Source organism: Gadus morhua, chromosome 15 (assembly GCF_902167405.1).
Source record: "Gadus morhua chromosome 15, gadMor3.0, whole genome shotgun sequence".
NCBI lineage: Eukaryota > Metazoa > Chordata > Actinopteri > Gadiformes > Gadidae > Gadus > Gadus morhua.
In genome coordinates, this window is record NC_044062.1 from 21546152 (window position 1) to 21566151 (window position 20000).

General features: G+C 44.7%; 1 protein-coding gene across 4 annotated transcripts in view; it reads right to left on the reverse strand.

Moving 5' to 3' along the window:
- Window positions 1-20000, reverse strand: part of gfra1a (gdnf family receptor alpha 1a) — an 81107-nt gene that overhangs the window by 48740 nt on the left and 12367 nt on the right. Inside the window, exons 4-5 of one of the 4 annotated variants that reach the window (XM_030379176.1) lie at window positions 19217-19405; window positions 8861-8875 (exon numbers count right to left, since the gene is read on the reverse strand). The exons of 1 other annotated variant lie outside the window; for it this stretch is intronic. In XM_030379176.1, coding sequence (XP_030235036.1) covers window positions 8861-8875; window positions 19217-19405 — 204 coding nt within the window. The remainder of the gene's footprint in view (window positions 1-8860; window positions 8876-19216; window positions 19406-20000) is intronic. 2 more of the 4 variants (XM_030379178.1, XM_030379177.1) reach the window with 2 other exon arrangements.

Here is a 20000-nt window from a genome sequence, read left to right on the forward strand (position 1 = left end):
CACACACACACACACACACACACACAAAACACACACACAAACACACACACACACACACACAAACACATACACTCTGTGCCCTTTTCACACTCTATAACTTAAAGTAAGTGAGCAAAGCAGGGCTGTTGACCTGACAAACTGCTGCTTTTGTGGTCGGGCTGACTGTGCTGCTAAAGAGCCTTTAATAACCGCTGCCATCCATTAGGCCGCTCTGTGGATGTGATGCAGAGGCCTGGAGGCAGCTGTGTGCTCTCTCTCTGGAGAAACCAGGACGCTCTCCGTCTCTGCACGTCTCCAACTGTTTGAAAGGGACTGTGGGCATGGATGGATGGATATATACAAAAAGTATCCCACACTCTGTGGACATCTAGAGTATACACCTTTAGGGGGGGGACACACACAGACACACGCACACGCACTCTTTCTCACAAACACCCACACACACAGACACACACACACCCACACATACACACATACATAGCCACACATTTTTCTAGTAAGACCTGCTCCCTCATCCATCAGCTCTCTTCCTAACAGAGCTGCGACCCCGGCCCTATGTTGGAGTAAACAGTGTCCAGGCTCATTCTGCCACGGCATACAGGTCAACAAGAGACCATATCATGATCGCCCCCTCTGTTTGGCTAATGGAGGTCTTTGCCCTGAGCTAAAAGTGACCACCCTCTCGTTTCCACACGAATAAGCTTAACGGGCCGGCCCCGATGGCATATGTTGGTTTTTTACCAATTACCTGAGTCACAGGGCCACAGCCCACCTTTTAGCTCGGGAATCCTGTGACCCTTGGGTCATTAAGTCTGGCTCCTTGGGACTTCCTCCTTGTGGAGGAAATAAACAGGAGATTGGCTTCCCGCTGATTACTGCCGTCTGGAGTCCCCCGAGCGGTACAGACTACTACAGCTGAGCCCCGTCACCATCCACCGCACTTCAGTTATCTTACTGGAAGGCAGATAGGAAGATCGTTTGGAGAGAGAAGTGTCCCCACTTATATTGACTCCCTGGTACACCTTAACATTTATTTGTTCATCGCTTGCGTCCCTTTTGTTTTGTATCGATGCTTGGCAGGGCTTACAGTGAGGAGGGGTGCATTCGAACCCGACGTAAGAATGGTCACATCTTCATTATTTTGCAGTTTTGTTGAGCCTATTTGTGTGTAATTCTAAATATAGTGAGATGATGTGACAACACCGCAGTACTGGCTGCTTTTTCCCCAAAGACCTACAGGTGTCTCTTTCTTGGCAAACTAAAGCAAAGAGACACACCGCAACGCACTCAGGATCCTCGTTCTCCTGGTTCGTTGCCCACACCATTTTGCTGACCTCACAATATGTCACCTTGTATATTTATATATGAAGTGTTTGTTTGAGCTGCTTAACAATGCTGAATGCAGAGCTGTCTTATATAAACACACTTGGTGTGGGCTTGGTCGGTTAATATCTAACGGTGACAGTGTGGCACGGGACCCACCAGCCCTTCGTCTTCTGGACGCTCTACAGACCACGCCACAGACGAGGAGGTTCAACAAAAAAAGAAAGAATGTGTCTCTGCTCACAGGTTGTAAAGATGATGCTGGAGATAAACAACGGGGTGGGATTGGTGGATTAAGTGAGTTGGGGGGGGGGGCTTATCTGTGTGAGTGTGTGTATGGAGGGGGTGTGTTGTGTCTGTGTGTGTGTGTGTGTGCGTGTGTATGTGTGTGTGTGTGTGTGTGTCTGTTTACTGCGTGTGTGTGTGTGAGTGTGTGCAGGAGGGGGTGGGTTGTGTCGGATTCTCCCTCCTGCTGACGATGAATGATGGGGTATTTATTTATCTGATGTTTACATTGTAAGAACTTATGTTATCTTTCTGTGTTTGTTTTGGTTACAGCGTACAGGACAACTGTCCTGTGGCTGAAACTGGATTGGGATCCTAGCTAAAGCAAGTTCACAAGCTATTAACCTGTCTATGACCAAAACCAGTGTCCTACCAAAAGTGTCAAATATCAATCGAAAGTATAAGTGAAAAAGAAACTAACTTAAGTAAAAGTGGAAGAGTTAAAGGTTATGTGGAGGTTGCCAAAACCAAGTGTGGACCATAACTCTTGGAGTCATTCGGGGTCACGGGGCACGTGAATACATTTTCCTTGAGTGAGCGACTGTGAGGGCCCAGCTGCCTGACTCCCTCTAGACACCAGGCCTATATATCCTGACACGCTCTCCTGCTAGGACACTTGATCTGTGCAGTCGTCCATTACAACTCATCCACCACCCAGAGTCTTCTGTTCTCTGTCTGTCTGTCTCTCAAACGCAATAGGATAGAACAAAAGGACAAAAAATGAGATAAGAAAATGACAAAAATAAATACATAAACAGTAAATGAAATGGTCGAAAATACAATGTAATAATAAAAGATATACTATTATATAAGTCTCTTTGACCACCTGTCTTTCTGTATGTATGTAACCCTCTCTTTTCTCTATCTGGGCGTTGTATTTTCTACTCACATGATGATCTCTCTCTCTCTCTCTGTTATTGTAGACCTCTTTCACAACTGATTTCATGCACTCTGTTGCTCTCATTCTCTCTCTCGCTCTCTCTCTCTCACTCTTTCTCCCCCTCACCTCTCTGCCACCTGCTTCCAGCACACACAGAGAGCGGTGTCAGGGGCGGGTTGGTGGGGGAGTGATGGGGGGGGGGGGTGATGGAGCATAGAAGTAGGGGCGGATAATGGGAGTGAGGCTGACTTGAACTGTTACGTGTCGACCGCTGGTCTTTATTTTTAGGGTCATAGGAAGAACGATGGCGGAGAGAGATAGAGAGAGAGAGAGAGAGAGAGAGACAGAGACAGAGACAGAGACAGAGAGAGAGAGAGAGAGAGAGAGAGAGAGAGAGAGAGAGAGAGAGAGAGAGAGAGAGAGAGAGAGAGAGAGAGACAGAGAGAGAAGGGAGCACAGGAAGAAAGAAGTGTGAGTTGAACGCCTGGCGAAGCTGAATGGCTGAATGGCTTTTGGTGACGACATAAACACAGAGTCACTCTTCACCGGTTAACAAAAGCTTACCGAGCCAAACGGTATAAAACACCAAAAGCGTGCTCAAACATGGGGAGGACTACTCTGCTTCTTCCCTTATTCACATACGATTTAAAAAAAAAGTATAGAGCAAATAAAGGGATCAATCTTGATAACTCTTTCAGACTGCATAATGCAACCAACCGAAACAGGAGGGTGTCTCACACAATGGTGCCTGTGACTACAAAAAGGATCCATTTCACAGCCTCACCTTCTGCTATCCAGGTTCAGCCACATGGGAAAATACATATTAGACCAAGAGGCAGCTTTATTTATTATATTAAAACAGACAATGTCGGAGCAGAGAATTAATTCACTTTTAACCGCTGCCAGCACAATATGGCTCAACCAACATACATATTAAAGACCCCAGTGCATTCATTAAAATGAGGAGCCAGCAACACCACCCCAACTGTGGGGTTTGGAGCACAACAAAGTCATCTGGCGGGTTAATTTGGCCTAAAATGATAATCCAAATGAGTTTTCTGGTTATTGATTCATTGAATGTCTACCAACCTGAAGGTGTATAGTGAGAGTGCAGGAGCAAAGCAATTATTATTAAATAAGTTGGATGTATCAGGGTGAAAATGTTCAGAAACAACATTCCTCTCACTCTCTGTGAGTCGCTCCTCATCTAAAATAAAAGATGATTTCTGACTTTGCACAACTTATTGACTAACTGAGGGAGTAGACATTGACTGACCTTAAAAAGACACATGCAGATGTGGGTTAAACCCACACTCGCGCGCGCGCGCACACACACACACACACACACACACACACACACACACACACACACACACACACACACACACACACACACACACACACACACACACACACACACACACACACACACATTGTGTGTATCTTCAAATTGTACCAGCCAATATATATAAAACAACAATATAGTCGTCATCATGTATTACTAACAGATCATTTAGCAACAGATTTATAAAACACTGGGTGCTATTTCAAGTCTTTTTCAATATTGTGCTACAACGTTTATTACATTCTCCTGTGACTTCAGAGCAAATATTATGATGAACCACGGTTACTGGGCTAATAAACTGGATAAGATAATGGAGATGTATTTTGAATAATTTCAAGGTTAGATAATATGATTTCCAATGCAAGCAAATCATGGCTGGTTCACATGTTGTTGTTGCAAGAAATTTGGAATCATTAATTCAAGATTGCTAAATAGAGTAATCTCATTGGTAAAAATAGTGAATAAAGATTTATTAATGTATAAAAGTTATTCTCCTTGAACTCAGAATCCATCTGAGTAAACATGGTATTAATGTAAAATGCCCAATCTTCATAATGAGTTTTATATAAGATTACAAGAATATAACAATAATACTGAATATCAGATTCATTGGACTTTACAAAGTAAGCAATGCCATTAATAAATATTGCAAGGAAAATGATTAAAAGACCATAAAATCACATCTTTAACCTCGACTATAGATCAAAGACAAATGTTTACTCCCTGATTTCAAGAGTCAAGTGTTGAGGCAGACCTCAGATGTTCTTGAGTGTATCTCCAGCTATGTGTTGGGAGATACAAGCTAGAAGCTGCTTCCCCGGGCCTGGCTAGAGCCCTTGGAACAGTGATGAGGCCGCTCTCTGAACAGGGAGCAGCCGCTCTCTGAACAGGGAGCAGGCCGCTCTCTTAACAGGGAGCAGGCCGCTCTCTGAACAGTGAGCGACTGCTCTCTGAACAGGGAGCAGGCCGCTCTCTGAACAGTGAGCAGGCCGCTCTCTGAAGAGTGAGCAGGCCGCTCTCTGAACAGGGAGCGGGCCGCTCTCTGAACAGTGAGCGACTGCTCTCTGAACAGTGAGCGACTGCTCTCTGAACAGGGAGCAGGCCGCTCTCTGAACAGTGAGCGACTGCTCTCTGAACAGTGAGCGACTGCTCTCTGAACAGGGAGCGACTGCTCTCTGAACAGGGAGCAGGCCGCTCTCTGAACAGTGAGCGACTGCTCTCTGAGCAGGGAGCGACTGCTCTCTGAACAGGGAGCAGGCCGCTCTCTGAACAGTGAGCAGGCCGCTCTCTGAACAGGGAGCAGGCCGCTCTCTGAACAGTGAGCAGGCCGCTCTCTGAACAGGGAGCAGGCCGCTCTCTGAACAGTGAGCGACTGCTCTCTGAACAGGGAGCAGGCCGCTCTCTGAACAGTGAGCAGGCCGCTCTCTGAACAGTGAGCAGGCCGCTCTCTGAACAGGGAGCAGGCCGCTCTCTGAACAGGGAGCAGGCCGCTCTCTGAACAGGGAGCAGGCCGCTCTCTGAACAGTGAGCGACTGCTCTCTGAACAGTGAGCGACTGCTCTCTGAACAGTGAGCGACTGCTCTCTGAACAGTGAGCGACTGCTCTCTGAACAGGGAGCAGGCCGCTCTCTGAACAGTGAGCGACTGCTCTCTGAACAGGGAGCAGGTTGCCCTCTGATGACCCCAGCACTCCAGCGGGCTCACAGCATGCAAGCAGAACACAGTTCACTTCTAAACTGGTTAGGGCGTTATCAATTATTAGTAATATTTTTATCAATATTCTCTGGCAAAGCCAGTGTAGTGATTATAGCACTGGTGTGATGTGTTATTAGGCTTTTACTGCATTCAAGCTGCACAAATTTAGAATTGTTTTCAAAATTTCAAGACCACGTCTTGTTTGGTCAATGAAACTTAATTCTTGCTTTGTTTTTAGGGTAATGGAAGTTGCATATTGTTGCTATCAAAGTGTAGCGCAGACTTTACTTTATTTGTATAATTTATAATGTAATTATTATGATCCAACTATAGCTGTTTATATTTGTTTTATTCTTTATCTTGTCTATTAATAAAATTAAATTAATAAAATAAAGAATCAATGGAAGCAAGGGCTGTGCGATTGTTACTGTGTAACAGTCAGCAAAGGCTGTGATGAGGCTGCTGCAAGTCCCCCCGCTGTACGGACGATTTTCAGGCAACAAATAAGTCCACGGCAGCGAGATTCTTCATCACGGTATATGATAGCTGCAGGTGGATAGCACAGACAATGTTTTTCCTCCCTGGAATCCTGTTTAATTTCCCTGGCTGCCCTCTCTCTCTCTCTATTATGTTCTTTCACTCTCTCTCCCCCTCCCCCCTTTCCATACCTCCCCCTCCCTCTCTCCCTCCCTCCCCCATTTCCATCCCTCCCCCTCCCTCTCACTCACCCGCTCTCCCTCCCCCTCACTCCCTCCTGCCCTCCTACCTGCCGCTCCCCTGCCTGCCTATCTCTCTCTCTCCCCTTCCTCCCCTTTCCCTCTCTCCCTCCTCCCCTTTCCCTCCCTCCCCCTCCTCCTCCCCTTCTCCTCCCTCCCCCTCTCCCTGAGTGGGATGGTTACATATGCCTGGCCTGGGGATGTTTGATTCCTCACCGTTGCGCTCCCTTCCGTCTGACAGATTGGAATAATAAGGAGAGCTAATTGGAGAGGCTGTTCATATGCTGATTAGAAGGCTTTCTTTTCTTTTTTTACCTTTGGAAGATGGCTTCCAACTTTATCATCTCCTTCTGCCTAGCGGTTGCCAACATTTTATGATTTTACCTCTCGGACGCACACAAACACGCACACGTAGACCCACGGACACACATGGGCGTACGAACACACACACAGGCGCACACATGCGTGTGCCAAGCACATGCAAACACACCAACACACACACACACGCACACACAGAAAAACTCTCTCTCATGCTCTCTCCCTCTCCCTTGATTTCATGCATGCTGATTTCTGAGTACTTGGGAATGAGTGTCTGGGAGAGAGATATGATGCAGGAGAGTGCCGTGTGTGGTTGGCTTTATGGTTATCTGTCTGCGTGCTGGTGTGTGTGTGTGTGTGCGCGCCTATGTGTGTTGTAAGTGTGTGCACTTATCTATGAAAGCATGTCTGAGTGGGTATGCACGGTGTCCGTTGTATGTGTCTTTCTGTGTGTCACTGCGTGTGAGTGAATCTTTACCACAATTTCCAATTTCTTTATATCTGCTTACTACAAAATCAGCTCTTATTTCTTCACTCTGAAAATAAATCAATGCTTTATAACCTAGGGAAATGTACTGCTGTTTCACCAACATCAAGGGCCCATGCCTGCAGCCCTCTGGGCAATTGGCTGGAAAAATGCATGAATTAGCAATTAAGGAAATGAAAGGTTTCTGCTGATCCAGATGAGGACGAGACAGAGATGAAGAAAGCAACTTTTTTGCTTAATTTCTACAATGTGTTTTCTGCATGTAATAAGGACTGATTTACCACAAAAGACATTCATAGTATTCTAATCTTGACATTCAATGACTAATCCAAGCACACACACGCACACACACACACACACACACACACACACACACACATACACACACACACACACACACACACACACACACACACACACACACACACACACACACACACACACACACACACACCAAAACAGTTAAGACACTGTAGGACACTGTGTTCAGTCTTTTTTAAGGACACAAATAGCAGCGCCTCATCTAGACTGCCACACACATACACACACAAGCGCTGACTGACATCAAACTCATTCATCCAAAAACCGACTTGAAAAGTCTGGGGAATACACATATACACCAATCACACATACACAGATGTGTAGATAGCATATCTCTGGTGAGAGCCACAACCCCCACCCCCCCCCCCCCCCCCCCCCCCCACACACACACACCTATCCATTCTGGACAGCTCCAATAGCATTGCTTAATAATCAATGACTGGAGAGTGAGAAGGAGTCCTGAGAGAGGGAGATGGCAGGGGCGGGGGGAGCCATGAACTGTGAAGCCATATGGAAGGCAGTAAGAATAGAGAATCAGATACATTTGGATAGGAGGATGGAGGGAAGGAGATATACAGAGTAGCACACATTAGATCCAGCGAAGACGAAGAGAAGTGGAAAGGAGGAGAGGAGAGTAAACATTAGGAGACGAGAGCAGGAGAGAGGGGAAGAGAGGATGGAGGAAAGAGGAGAATATAGGAGAGAGAGGAGAGGAGAGGAGAGGAGAGGAGAGAGAAGAGAGGAGAGGAGAGATAGGAGAAGAGAGGAGAGGAGAGGAGAGGAGAGGAGAGGAGAGGAGAGGAGAGGAGAGAGAAGAGAGGAGAGGAGAGATAGGAGAAGAGAGGAGAGGAGAGGAGAGGAGAGGAGAGATAGGAGAAGAGAGGAGAGGAGAGGAGAGGAGAGGAGAGGAGAGGAGAGGAGAGGAGAGATAGGAGAAGAGAGGAGAGGAGAGGAGAGGAGAGGAGAGGAGAGGAGAGGAGAGGAGAGGCGATGAGCGAGGGGAGAGGAGAGGAGAGGAGAGGAGAGGAGAGGAGTGACAGGAGAGGAGAGAGAGGAGGTGAGAGGAGAGGAGAATATAGCAGAGAGAGAGGAGAAGAGACAGGCGAGACAAGAGGAAAAATGAGGCAAAGGAAACGGCTGAGATATGTTGTGCCCATGGGAGGGGGACTGTAACTGAATTTGAAGTGGATATATGAGGAAAAGTATGCGGGCTAAAACAAAAGCAAACTGTGTAGTACAACACAGGGAAAAATGAAAAAATGAAACATTTATATAGAAGGAGAAGAGAGCAGAGAAATGAAAAGAATAAATACAAAAAGAAATACAGCAGCAGAGTCTGTTGCCTCAAAGGAAACTGAGACAAGCTGGCACACTGGTGTTGATATTCCAGGGGCCTGCTCTTGTGCGATTAAATGTGGCTGTTCAATTCAAATCTCCAGTGTGTTAAGGTATTGAAACGGACAAGGCAAAGCTCACAATATACTCACATACCCCAAAACACCTCATCTGTGTGAAGAAGAGAGAGAGACACATATCAAAGACCCAAACTGACCCAAACATCTGGAAGGTAACCAGTTTATTCATAGAAACCCATGCTTTCATAGTGGAGGGAAATTATCTTACTACTATAATAGCAGGCCTGTCGCACTAGTTACTCAAGTTACTCATGTGCGCATGTGCCAAGCAGCCTGCAGCTCACACACACACACAGCACGCGCAAACGCATACATACACCGCAAGCACACACATACATACCGCACACCGCACACACACGCACATGTGCATGAACATACATGAAAAAGCACACACACACACACACACACACACAAACACACACACACACACACACACACACACACAACCGCATGCCCAAACATTGCACGTCAAGACAAAGGTAGGGACACATACACGGAAGCGCACACACACATGCATCCGCACACACCGTCAAAACAAAGGCAGCGACACTCGCCGAGCTAAAATGGTTGTGGATGTTTTTAAACACACATACGCACAGCATACATACACCACACACACACGCACATGCCCACGAAGATACACGGAAACCAACACAGATGCGCACACACACATACACACACACACACGCAAACACCACACGTCAAGACAAAGGCAGCGACACATACACGAAGCGCACACACACACACACACGCACATGCACACACTGTACATCACGACAAAGGCAGCGACACACTCGCCGAGCTAAGACGTAATGTTTTTAAACATAAGGGCTCCGCCATCGACACACGCGCAGGTATAAGAACACACAAGCACGCGCACACATCGCAGCGACCCTTGCCCAGGTAAGACATTATGTTTTCAAACATAACTGCTCCACCATCGACACATGCGCCCAGGTAAGAACACACACGCACACACCGCAGTGACACACTCGCCATGGTAAGACGTTATGTTTTGAAACATAACAGCTCCGCCGTAGATAAACTCTCCCAGCTAACACGTTCTGTCTATAGACTGTGGAAATTGCGATAAAAGAAGGGAGGAGACAATTTCTCACCCCGACAAGCATCGGCGTGTCGTTCATTTTGTCATATAAAAATCGTTAAAATCAAACATCGCACCGACCGGCATATCAACACATAAGTCATGTGATCTTAAAGAGACAGTGTCCCTTTAACACAGAACGAAAACATGTCAATAACACAGTATGGTGAATTGTGTCTATAGAGTCCAGTCAGTCCACCATAAGACTACACTTTGTTGCTCAAATGTGGTATTACCCTTCTCCTTGAGCCTCCCGAAAAGTCTTTACACTTTGTTGCTCAAACTTAACATTACACTCCTCCTTGAGCCTCCCTAAATGTCTTGCGATATCCCCCCCTCCCCCCTGCGGACTGTTTTAGTTGTTTTATTTTTCTTATGTTTTTGTGTGTATGCTATGTGTGACTGTAGGCTACTGCTGCCTGTCTTGGCCAGGACACTGGAAGAGATGTTTAATCTCAACGATGATTATTATTTTCAACTAACCAATAGTAGTTGCCCTGCATTTTTAAATGTCAATGCACTTTTCAGCCCTGAGCAAAAGTAAAAGCTATTTAATAATTGATTTGCATGCATAGTATACTACATTTTCCATTGAACAATTACCCCTGTTACCATAAATTGACTAATTTCATAATGTAATCAAATGCTCACACACTAGCTGCTTCCAGACACACGTGTAAGTCCTGATATTCTCCTGATGGGCCGTATGTGTGAACAAGATATCCTGACATTTGTACCCTGAAAATCTCCTGAATAATACTACCCCTGAGGTAGTATTTTCTCCGTAAGAAATGTAAATTACCTTATATGTGAATGAGTAGAAAGTCTGCATTTCTCACAGCACTTCAGTTGGCGTGTTGATGACGCTTTTGCATGTCATTGAGTGGCCCCCTAAATGATAATAACCCTGTTGCCTTTTGTTCGCTGAATGGTTAAAAAATATTTAAATGTTGCCACTGCTTTTAAGAGTCATTTGTGGTGAAAAAATGTTTTTCTTTGTAAAATTATGGGCAAAATGTTATTATATTATGCGCTCAGAAATTTCGACTGGGGTTTCCACATTATTACTATGAATTGAATTACAACTAAATCTCTAGTTAGTGTAATGATAAAAAAGAACCCTGCACAGAGTGGAATATCAGAAACAGCAGGGTGTGAAACACCAACCAAACAAGAGGGTCAGTGAGACCTCTGGCTTGATTGAGAGAGCATTTCGGATTCAATAACACCTTGATCCTTGACCTCTCACCTGCTGGATAGGTACTGTTCAATAGCAGAAGCAGAATCATAACAACATGATTCTCTGAATAATGTCTTAAAAAGGAAAGCATTTACAAATATATCAACAGATATACGTGTCTAGATGCCGATACATTCCAATGTCCTGATTCTGCAGGGCCATGTTCAGGATTTCTCCTGTGTGCCAGAACTGCCTCGTCTGATTACAGAGAGCCTGTCTGTTACCGCTAGAGACACAGCCAAATCCCCGGGGGACGTGTGGGAAAGCCTGCCCAGGAACTGTACCCTGCTCTTTAACAACACTAAATATCTTCACAAATCTGATAATTTCTATCATGCAATCCTAAAAATAACAATCCTTTAAACTGAATTCTTAAATGCCCTCAATCTTATGTGTTTGGCTTGGAATCCACCAAAATCAATACAGAAAAGACCAACAAAAACAGAATATAAAAAGGAAGCTTCAGAGAGAGGCGTTGGGGAGTGTGTGACGGGCCGCGATCGGGTCGGGGGTGGAAAGCCACTCAATAATCAATGGGATCAGATGGAGAGGACACTGGAGAGGTGGCTTACTCCAAACCGGACACTCATAAAGGACATGCAGTATAAGTTAGAGCCCCTCTGGTGAACTATACTCGGCCTGACTGGTGAAAGTCGTCAGAGCGCTGGATATTGGACGCCGTGTATGTCGGTCTCCCGGTCCCCCCGGGGACCATCAACACTGTAATTTCAAATTGACATGGAGCTCGAGGTCCAAACGATGTTGTGTCTGTGTGCATCTGTGTGCGTGTGTGTGTGTGTGTGTGTGTGTGTGTGTGTGTGTGTGTGTGTGTGTGTGTGTGTGTGTGTGTGTGTGTGTGTGTGTGTGTGTGTGTGTGTGTGTGTGTCACTGGACACTATAAAGTGACATATAAACACAGATCACCCTGCTCCACTCCTCCCCTGTTGCAGTGACCTCAATACACAGCTAGAACCCTCCGATTAGAATGTATTCAGCCCTGGAAGAGGGAGAGTTCTCTTGTCAACACAGAACACCGGTTCAGCCTGGACTCTGTACACACGCTCAGGGAGACATTTTGTGACTGAACACAAAATAATATTCATTTCTATTCGCCCTCATCACGCCCACTTTTGCCTTAACTTGATCTGTATAAAATTAGCACTCAATGGCTGGTCTCTCAAGGTGAAAATAATTTAAAAAAAACGAGAAAGATTGCTTGACAGTGTTCTCGGAGCTGTCCAGAATATAAATGAAAATGGCGCCACTGTTCCTTCATTAAGTGAGCTATCCGGAGCACTGATGAGATTGTGTGCATTTGTTAGTGTTCATAACAGAGAAGAATAGAAGTGTGTGGGTCGCACAAAGCAAGGACAAATGCTTTATCATGCATATGTGATTAATGGAACCGCTATCACTACTATTGGAGTAAAGTTTCACGTGAAGGAAGTTTCCAACAATGATCACCCTGGAGAGGATGGGCAATTCATCAACGTCCATGTCCATGACTTATCACAAGGGTACTGAAAAGACAAACCCTCCTTTTAAAAGACAGGAGTGCTCCGTGTATTAATATATGTACGTGACCACCTTTAAGGTTTTAATGAATAATCTTAGCCAGGGGTCAACAAGGTAGAGAGAGAGTTGGGGAATTCTTGGAGGTGTTTTTTTCTTACTTTTCTTTCTTCTTATGAGTCAGACTCGTGGTATGGATGAATCTGAACCCTGAATAACACAGAGCACAATTTCCATACTAGCTAACCCTCCTAGTTTTCCCAGGAGGCTTCCGGTCACCATCCTCTCGCGGTATTCAATAAGGGTTAGGGTGAAGGTAGGGTTCACAGGGTCTGTGATAGTTTTATATTAACTTACTATCCAATCCTAAAGCAACGCTGTGAGATGGGAATTGTTGTCCTTAGGCCAATACTTAGGTGAAGTTACTAATCAAATCACAATGCAACACGACGAGACGCCTCTCTGTTGTGATTGGCCGTGTGTGTCGGGCTGCACTCTCAGATGTCAATTTTGCTGTCGGTAGCTACACTCTTCAGCAGCACGCAAGAAGAAAATGGCGTCAAAGAAAAGAATAGCGATCACCATTCTGTGACCTTATTATGTGATGGATATTGACTTCAAACACATTTATTTAAATTAAAATCTTAGTAGGCCTACATCCTCTAATCTATGAAAAATGCACCACTACAAATCATTATATTGGAGTAAATAAAGGCATCAAATGTTATAGAAAGTAAAACAGTTCATCATATAATAACTAATGTTACATGATGAAAGCTTGGTTGGTTTGGCAATAAATCAGGTCAGGCTTTGTTAGAGTTATGGACCCTATATTGTTCTCTGTGTTTGGAGATTTAAAATGGACTGCAAATGTTCAGTTACTGTACAATAAAGTGTGTATGAGGTTGTAGGAATAACAGCAGTACACCTGAACCTTCCATTGATTTTCCTCCATCTCAGAAGGCCACATCCTTCTTCTATACTCACTCAACGGAAAACGGATGGAAAAAGACTTTCTGTCAATAATCTTTTTTCAATAATCCTCATCTGACTCATCCAACTACAACCTCTGTATTGTGGCATCTAGATGCTCCAATAGCAGGGGGGGAAGGATGTTACAAGGACATTCATATACACAAACAGAGAGACATTGAGACAGAATGATTGAGGGGAGAGAGAGGGAGGGAGAGAGAGAGAGAGAGAGAGAGAGAGAGAGAGAGAGAGAGAGAGAGAGAGAGAGAGAGAGAGAGAGAGAGAGAGAGAGAGAGACAAACACATAAAATGCTATTTCTCTCATTGGCTGACTTCTCCCCAAAGGATCCCTGAACAACACCGGCAATACCTGAATCAGCCAGTAGGGAGGGGTTGAGGGGCTTGGCCTGTCTATCCCTCTTAGCCTTACCCCTACATTGAATTTCACTTTACTCCTCCCTGCTCCGCTCCAACACCTGTCTGTTAGTGTATTGTGTGTGTGTGTGTGTGTGTGTGTGTGTGTGTGTGTGTGTGTGTGTGTGTGTGTGTGTGTGTGTGTGTGTGTGTGTGTTTCCCTTTGGTTTGGATATAGTTGTTTGCTTTGTTGTTGATCGTTTGTTGTTTGTTTTCTATATGGAGAGTGAACGTTGCCTCTAATCTTATTTGTACATTTGGGTTGATAGCAAGTGACGTGATTAATTCGTTTTCTGTGATAACAGTAAATGGCCTATCTGCTCTGTGTTTACTGCCAAGACAGCTGTACTTCCTGTGTGAGGTGTTTTAGTGTGTGTGTGCGTGTGTGCGTGTGTGTGTGTGTGTGTGTGTGTGTGGGTGTGTGTGTGAGTGTGTGTGTACATGCGGGTGTGTGAGTGTATGTGCGTTTGCGTGAGTGTGTCGTGTGTGTGAGTGTGTGAGTGTACATGCGGGTGTGGGTTTTGTTGGTGCCCTGAATAACACTTAACATGTGTCTTGTTTTCACAGCTGCACGCGAGCCAACGAATGGGAGCAGAGAACTCCAGCGCAGCAGCAACAAGGAGAGAGAGAGAGGCTGGGTACAAGAGTTAATTGCTGTTCAGAGAGTTCACGCTGGCTTTTACCAATTAACTCCAAAGTATCTCTGTACACTAGTTGAGCTGCAATTTGATCCAGTAGTGTAGCCAATAACATTAGCCTCTGGTGCGAGGCCAGGCAGGGCTGATCCACTTGAGACATCAGCTACCAACCACCACTGATTCACGGTTTGGGAACACAGTTTTTACACATATTCTTTTCATCTGGGATATAAGAAATTAAACAAAATGAACAATGGTAGGGCCTGCTTCAAACACTGAATGGACTGTCACTAGTTCTGATGGGTTCAATCTTCAAATATCTTCAGGAGGTGGGAGGTGGGAGTAAGGGAATGCATCACTGTGTGTTGACTTGTAAATTAAATTGCTTTCCTAGCGAGAGACCTAAGCGCATTTGCGGTGGGTACATTCCATCCACACGTCCCCATGTTAAGATGCTGGGGCACCAGTACTTTGCATGTAAATCCCTTAAGTTTAAACTCACATCCCACACACTCTCTCTGCCTCCTTCTCTCTCTCTTTGCTTCTCTCTCTCTCTTCTTCCCTCTCTCTGCATCTCTTTCTCTCTCATTCTCGCTCTCACAGCCATAAAAACCCAAATAGATCCACACACACACACACACACACACACACACACACACACACACACACACACACACACACACACACACACACACACACACACACACACACACACACACACACACACACACAAATAAACCAGCATGAAAACATATGCACAAAAGCAAATCCAATTCTTAAAACTCTGTGCTGTAAGAGTAGATAGAGGTCAGTTTGTAGCAAAATGTACTGCATTAAAATTCTATCCAGGCACATACATGTTAAAAACCCACACACATGTTTTTTTGCCAACCCTTTGCTACAACTCCACATCTAACTGGTTCATGTTAAGGTTGGAAAAAACCCTAGTGAGACACTCTCTTATCGCTCTAGTGTTGAAATTAGCAGACTATACCTTCAGGTCTTTGCATAGGTTCTTAATGTGTTTGAAATGTGTTTTTGCAATCCACCTTTCTACTAAAAACAGGAGAAAGAAAATGGAGATAAATATGATAAAATTAAGTCTGCCTACACTGATAGGGGTGGATCATAAATAGCCCTGTAGTGATCATAAATCCCCCCCCATATCACATTCAATGGAATAACTGTTGTTAGTTTATGCTACACGTGAACCTCCTAAGATTTGCGCAATTCGATTAGTTCGCTATCTCGGGATATTGTGCAATATCCCATGATTGAGATCTCAAACTTGGGATATTGTTTTCATCACAAAATGTGTAATGGGGAGCGAGCGTGACGGTCGTCTCGTCACGCTAATAAAAACAAATTAATCCCGGCAAAAAGTGTTATCTTGTTTACTTTTGGAGTGTTCACGTGTAGTATATACTTCAAAAAATGTTCACCTCAGGCTTCGTGAATAGCGGGGAATAGCCCCCAGACCAAAGATCTCGGGGGCTATTCCCCACTATTCACGGAGCCTTCTGCGAATAATTGTTAAAAGTTGTTAGATAGAGCAGACTGTGCACCTCTTCTTTACTTTGCATCTTCTTGCTAGTTTCAATCGGATATCATGGACAATGTGTGGTTGATAGCTGAGGGCACTTCCCTGCCTGCAATATGCAACTACAATTACAATTCTATACATTATTTAATTAATTTACATGCAAACATTTGTACTTTCTTCGAAAAGCTTATTCATGGAGGGCAGTAAAAATATCCTTCATGTCTATTTTTGCATTTGTTGTGCGTCTGCTGTACGCTTGCTCTACACGGTGTCAGTCGGGCGCAGTCGTGTAGCAGCTCTCATTGATCAGAGTGGGAGCATTTCCTCGCGGCTCAACGCGACACCAGGGACACGACAGGACAGGATGCTAGTGTGCCCTGTAGCAGGGGGGCAGTGCATCTCCCGGGTTATGATGGGCCATGTTGAAATGCGACAAGCACGGTTTGGTTATACTATAGAACCTACGGACATCAAAATAAACCAATGCTTAGAGGGAGCTTCACCATCCACACACACCCTAGCGTTATTCTATAGGCGTCCAGGAAACATAACTCTCCTCTCTCGGACAAAACATAAAAATCTACGGCTGCCCAGAACGAGCTCCACTCCTCCGAAAATCCACACACACCACCATGGCACAGTACTACAATATCATACAAAAGGTTAAGGTTTTAACCATACAACATTACGATACCATGTGCTTTCAGTCAAGGATTGCTGTAGAGTTCAAATAACTATTGATATGATTTATATTCTCAAATATTCACAAATTTCCCTTTCCCTTCCTTCACTTCTGTCACGGAAATAGTCCATTTAAGATATTCCCACCATTTCCCTTTCCTTCCTTAAAAAAGGCCAACACATTAAACCATTAAAGTGTGTAGTATTTACATTCCAGTCTGGCTTAGAAATAAATCCACAGTATTAAAAATTAAGACTCAGAATATCCACTATAAAAGCGTTGAGACTGGAATTAGAGAAGGGAAATATAGCCTCTGGGTGTGGCACTTAGTGAGCTTCTCTCTACCCAAGAACGCTGATGTTTCAAATGCTAATGTCTCACGTCATGAGCCAGGTGCTCACTGTCTTACATTTTAATGATCCAAACCAATCTTCCGCTAGTGTGTCCGTTAGAAGAAAGATGAAGACAAGGTGTCTGGTGAGCTGACAAAGCAGAAGGCAAAGATGACGGGTAGAGCTGGTTCCACTGAAACAATAAAAAAATACAGAGCAGAAGTGACACATATGACGCTAACTGCTAGGACGAATTAACAATAATACGCATTGGTGGAGAGAAGATAGCTAACTTCAGCGTTCCTTATTTGTCTGTGGACAATCTAATAGCAGTTCATGGTGTCCCCATGACGCCAGATATATTGGTGTACACACTAGTAGGCTGTAAAAGCTGTAATTTAGGAGAATATCCCTTTGCGTAAGTAGATTGGTTTTAAGTAATTAACATCTACTTTACAAAACAACACTTTTGATCTGGAAGAACAATATCTGCCTGTATAAAAGTCACCCAACTTTCCCATCAGATAACCCCCTCCCTGGTTTGAATCAGAATGTGATGCCAAACTGATGCCAAACAGATACAATGGACAGTGGTGTGCGACGTTGGCTGTGACGTGTGGTGTGTATTTCAATACGTGCCCCGGAGTTTGAGAAATAAACGAGGAACATTGTTCTTTCTTCAACCTAATTAAACAAATTGATACAATAAAACCTCAACCATAACATTGGATTTCTTGTATATCATATTGTATCGCACGTAAGTTATTTATTATTGTTTAACTTATTGATTCCAGCTCACTTTATTTTCTATACTGTCCCTCTGTACAACCGTTTGTGTACATTTCAGTATAATGTGCAATAATGTGACCATTTAAAACTCTTCTAGTCCTAATACTATTCTACATATTGACAAACTTGGTTCATGTGATAATTTCAAAACAATATAGAAAAGAAATGCCCTCAAAGTAATCATGTTGTCACGTAGTTCAATATGATCATGGAGCGTTTACAATCCACAAAAATCAAATGCTGCTTTTGCTAAGCTGATGTGAACAGTTCTAGACATGGAGTGCCCTCCAATTGGGGAAATGATTTGAACCAATACGACGCAACGGGAATATCAAAATATGACCTTTCCCACATCAAATTCCTCCTCAGCGTCTATCTCGCGCTGTATCCCCTAACCCCCCATATCTGGTTCAGGATTTTTGTTCCCGTAAAAAAAAATGCCACATCTGCTGTGGTTATATGAAGGACATGTCGACCCTACATTACTCATCTGCCTTATCATTGAGACTGGCACACTGACTGACAGACACTCTGACAGACAGACAAGCAGACTCTTTCAACCTTCTTCTAAAGGGCAGTGAAACCCATCTCCACCTCCCCATGACACCAGACAGGAAGGCCCGTAAGTGTGCATACAAATTGCCCAGATCTGGGTGCATCACGAGTGACAGGCCAATACCACCAGCATTACGCATCACAGGTGAATGGTTGATTGAACGACCCAATATCAGCTTCCTTGGTGAACCCTCTAGTGTTCCTGTCTGTCTATTGGCTTTGAAATGGCACAAGCATCCACCGACCTCTGTGTGTGTGTGTGTGTGTGTGTGTGTGTGTGTGTGTGTGTGTGTGTGTGTGTGTGTGTGCGGTGTGTGTGTGTTTGTGTTTCCTTTGTCACATGAACATGCACACACATATACAGCCCTTCAAATCGATAAAAAATACATTCACACACGCACATGTGCTTGAACGTGAACGCTTGAACGTACACACAGACGCACACAAGCATGTGCATACGCACCAGAAACCCACACACACACACACACGCACGCACGCACGCACGCACGCACGCACGCACGCACGCACGCACGCACGCACACACACACACACACACACACACACACACATCCAAACACAAACAGATGCACACAACACATGCATGCATGTATAAACACTCAGACACATGTGAGCAATGTCCTGTTCATTACCCAGTATAGCCCAATTGGGGTGAGCCCTCCTGTTTCTACTGGGATCCTGGAGCTGGGCGGAGGAGGCTGACCCCCCTGTGCCCAGGGGGTCTCTACCCAGAACAAGCTCCCTGTCCTGGGATGCCTTGCCCTGGGCACTGCCCCTGCCTGGGGCCAAAGTCCCGGCGCTGCTCCGGAGTTCCCCTCCCTCTGCAAAAAGATGCGGGGGCCAGTTCAGCATGAGCAAACTAGGCTCATTGTTCACACAAGGTCACGGGAAGGTCAAGGCAGAAAACTGAGGACATAGTGGGGGTCAAAGGGGGAGGAAATGAAGCGTCATACGGAAGTGCAGTCAGACAGTTATGAAAAGAGTAGCGTGCCAAGTGGACAGAGGGAGGAGTGAGAGGGAAGCGCTCTGTGTGGTCGGTAAAATAGGAAGGAGTGTAGTTCCTGTTTGCCCCAGGTTCGGAAGAGGGCTTACAGTGTTTTCCAATGGATACCCAACAAAGGTTGAATAGAGATCGCATTACCAGAATGTACTTACATTTGAAGGTAAATATTGTATAAATGCCCTTCTGGGATACAAAGCTATATTTTCATTGGACAAAGTCACAAAGCTTTGGTTATTTCCAGGTCAAATGCAACAACATCTGTGTACCATGATATAATAATCAACAATCAGAGAAGTAGAATCAGAGTAGATCATGAAATTACAAGGGAAAATGACATGCGTAGTTCTTTCGTGAGTGAATTTCTTCCCTTAACAGGTTGGCTGATAATCATGTAAACTCTTCTTTCACGCTTC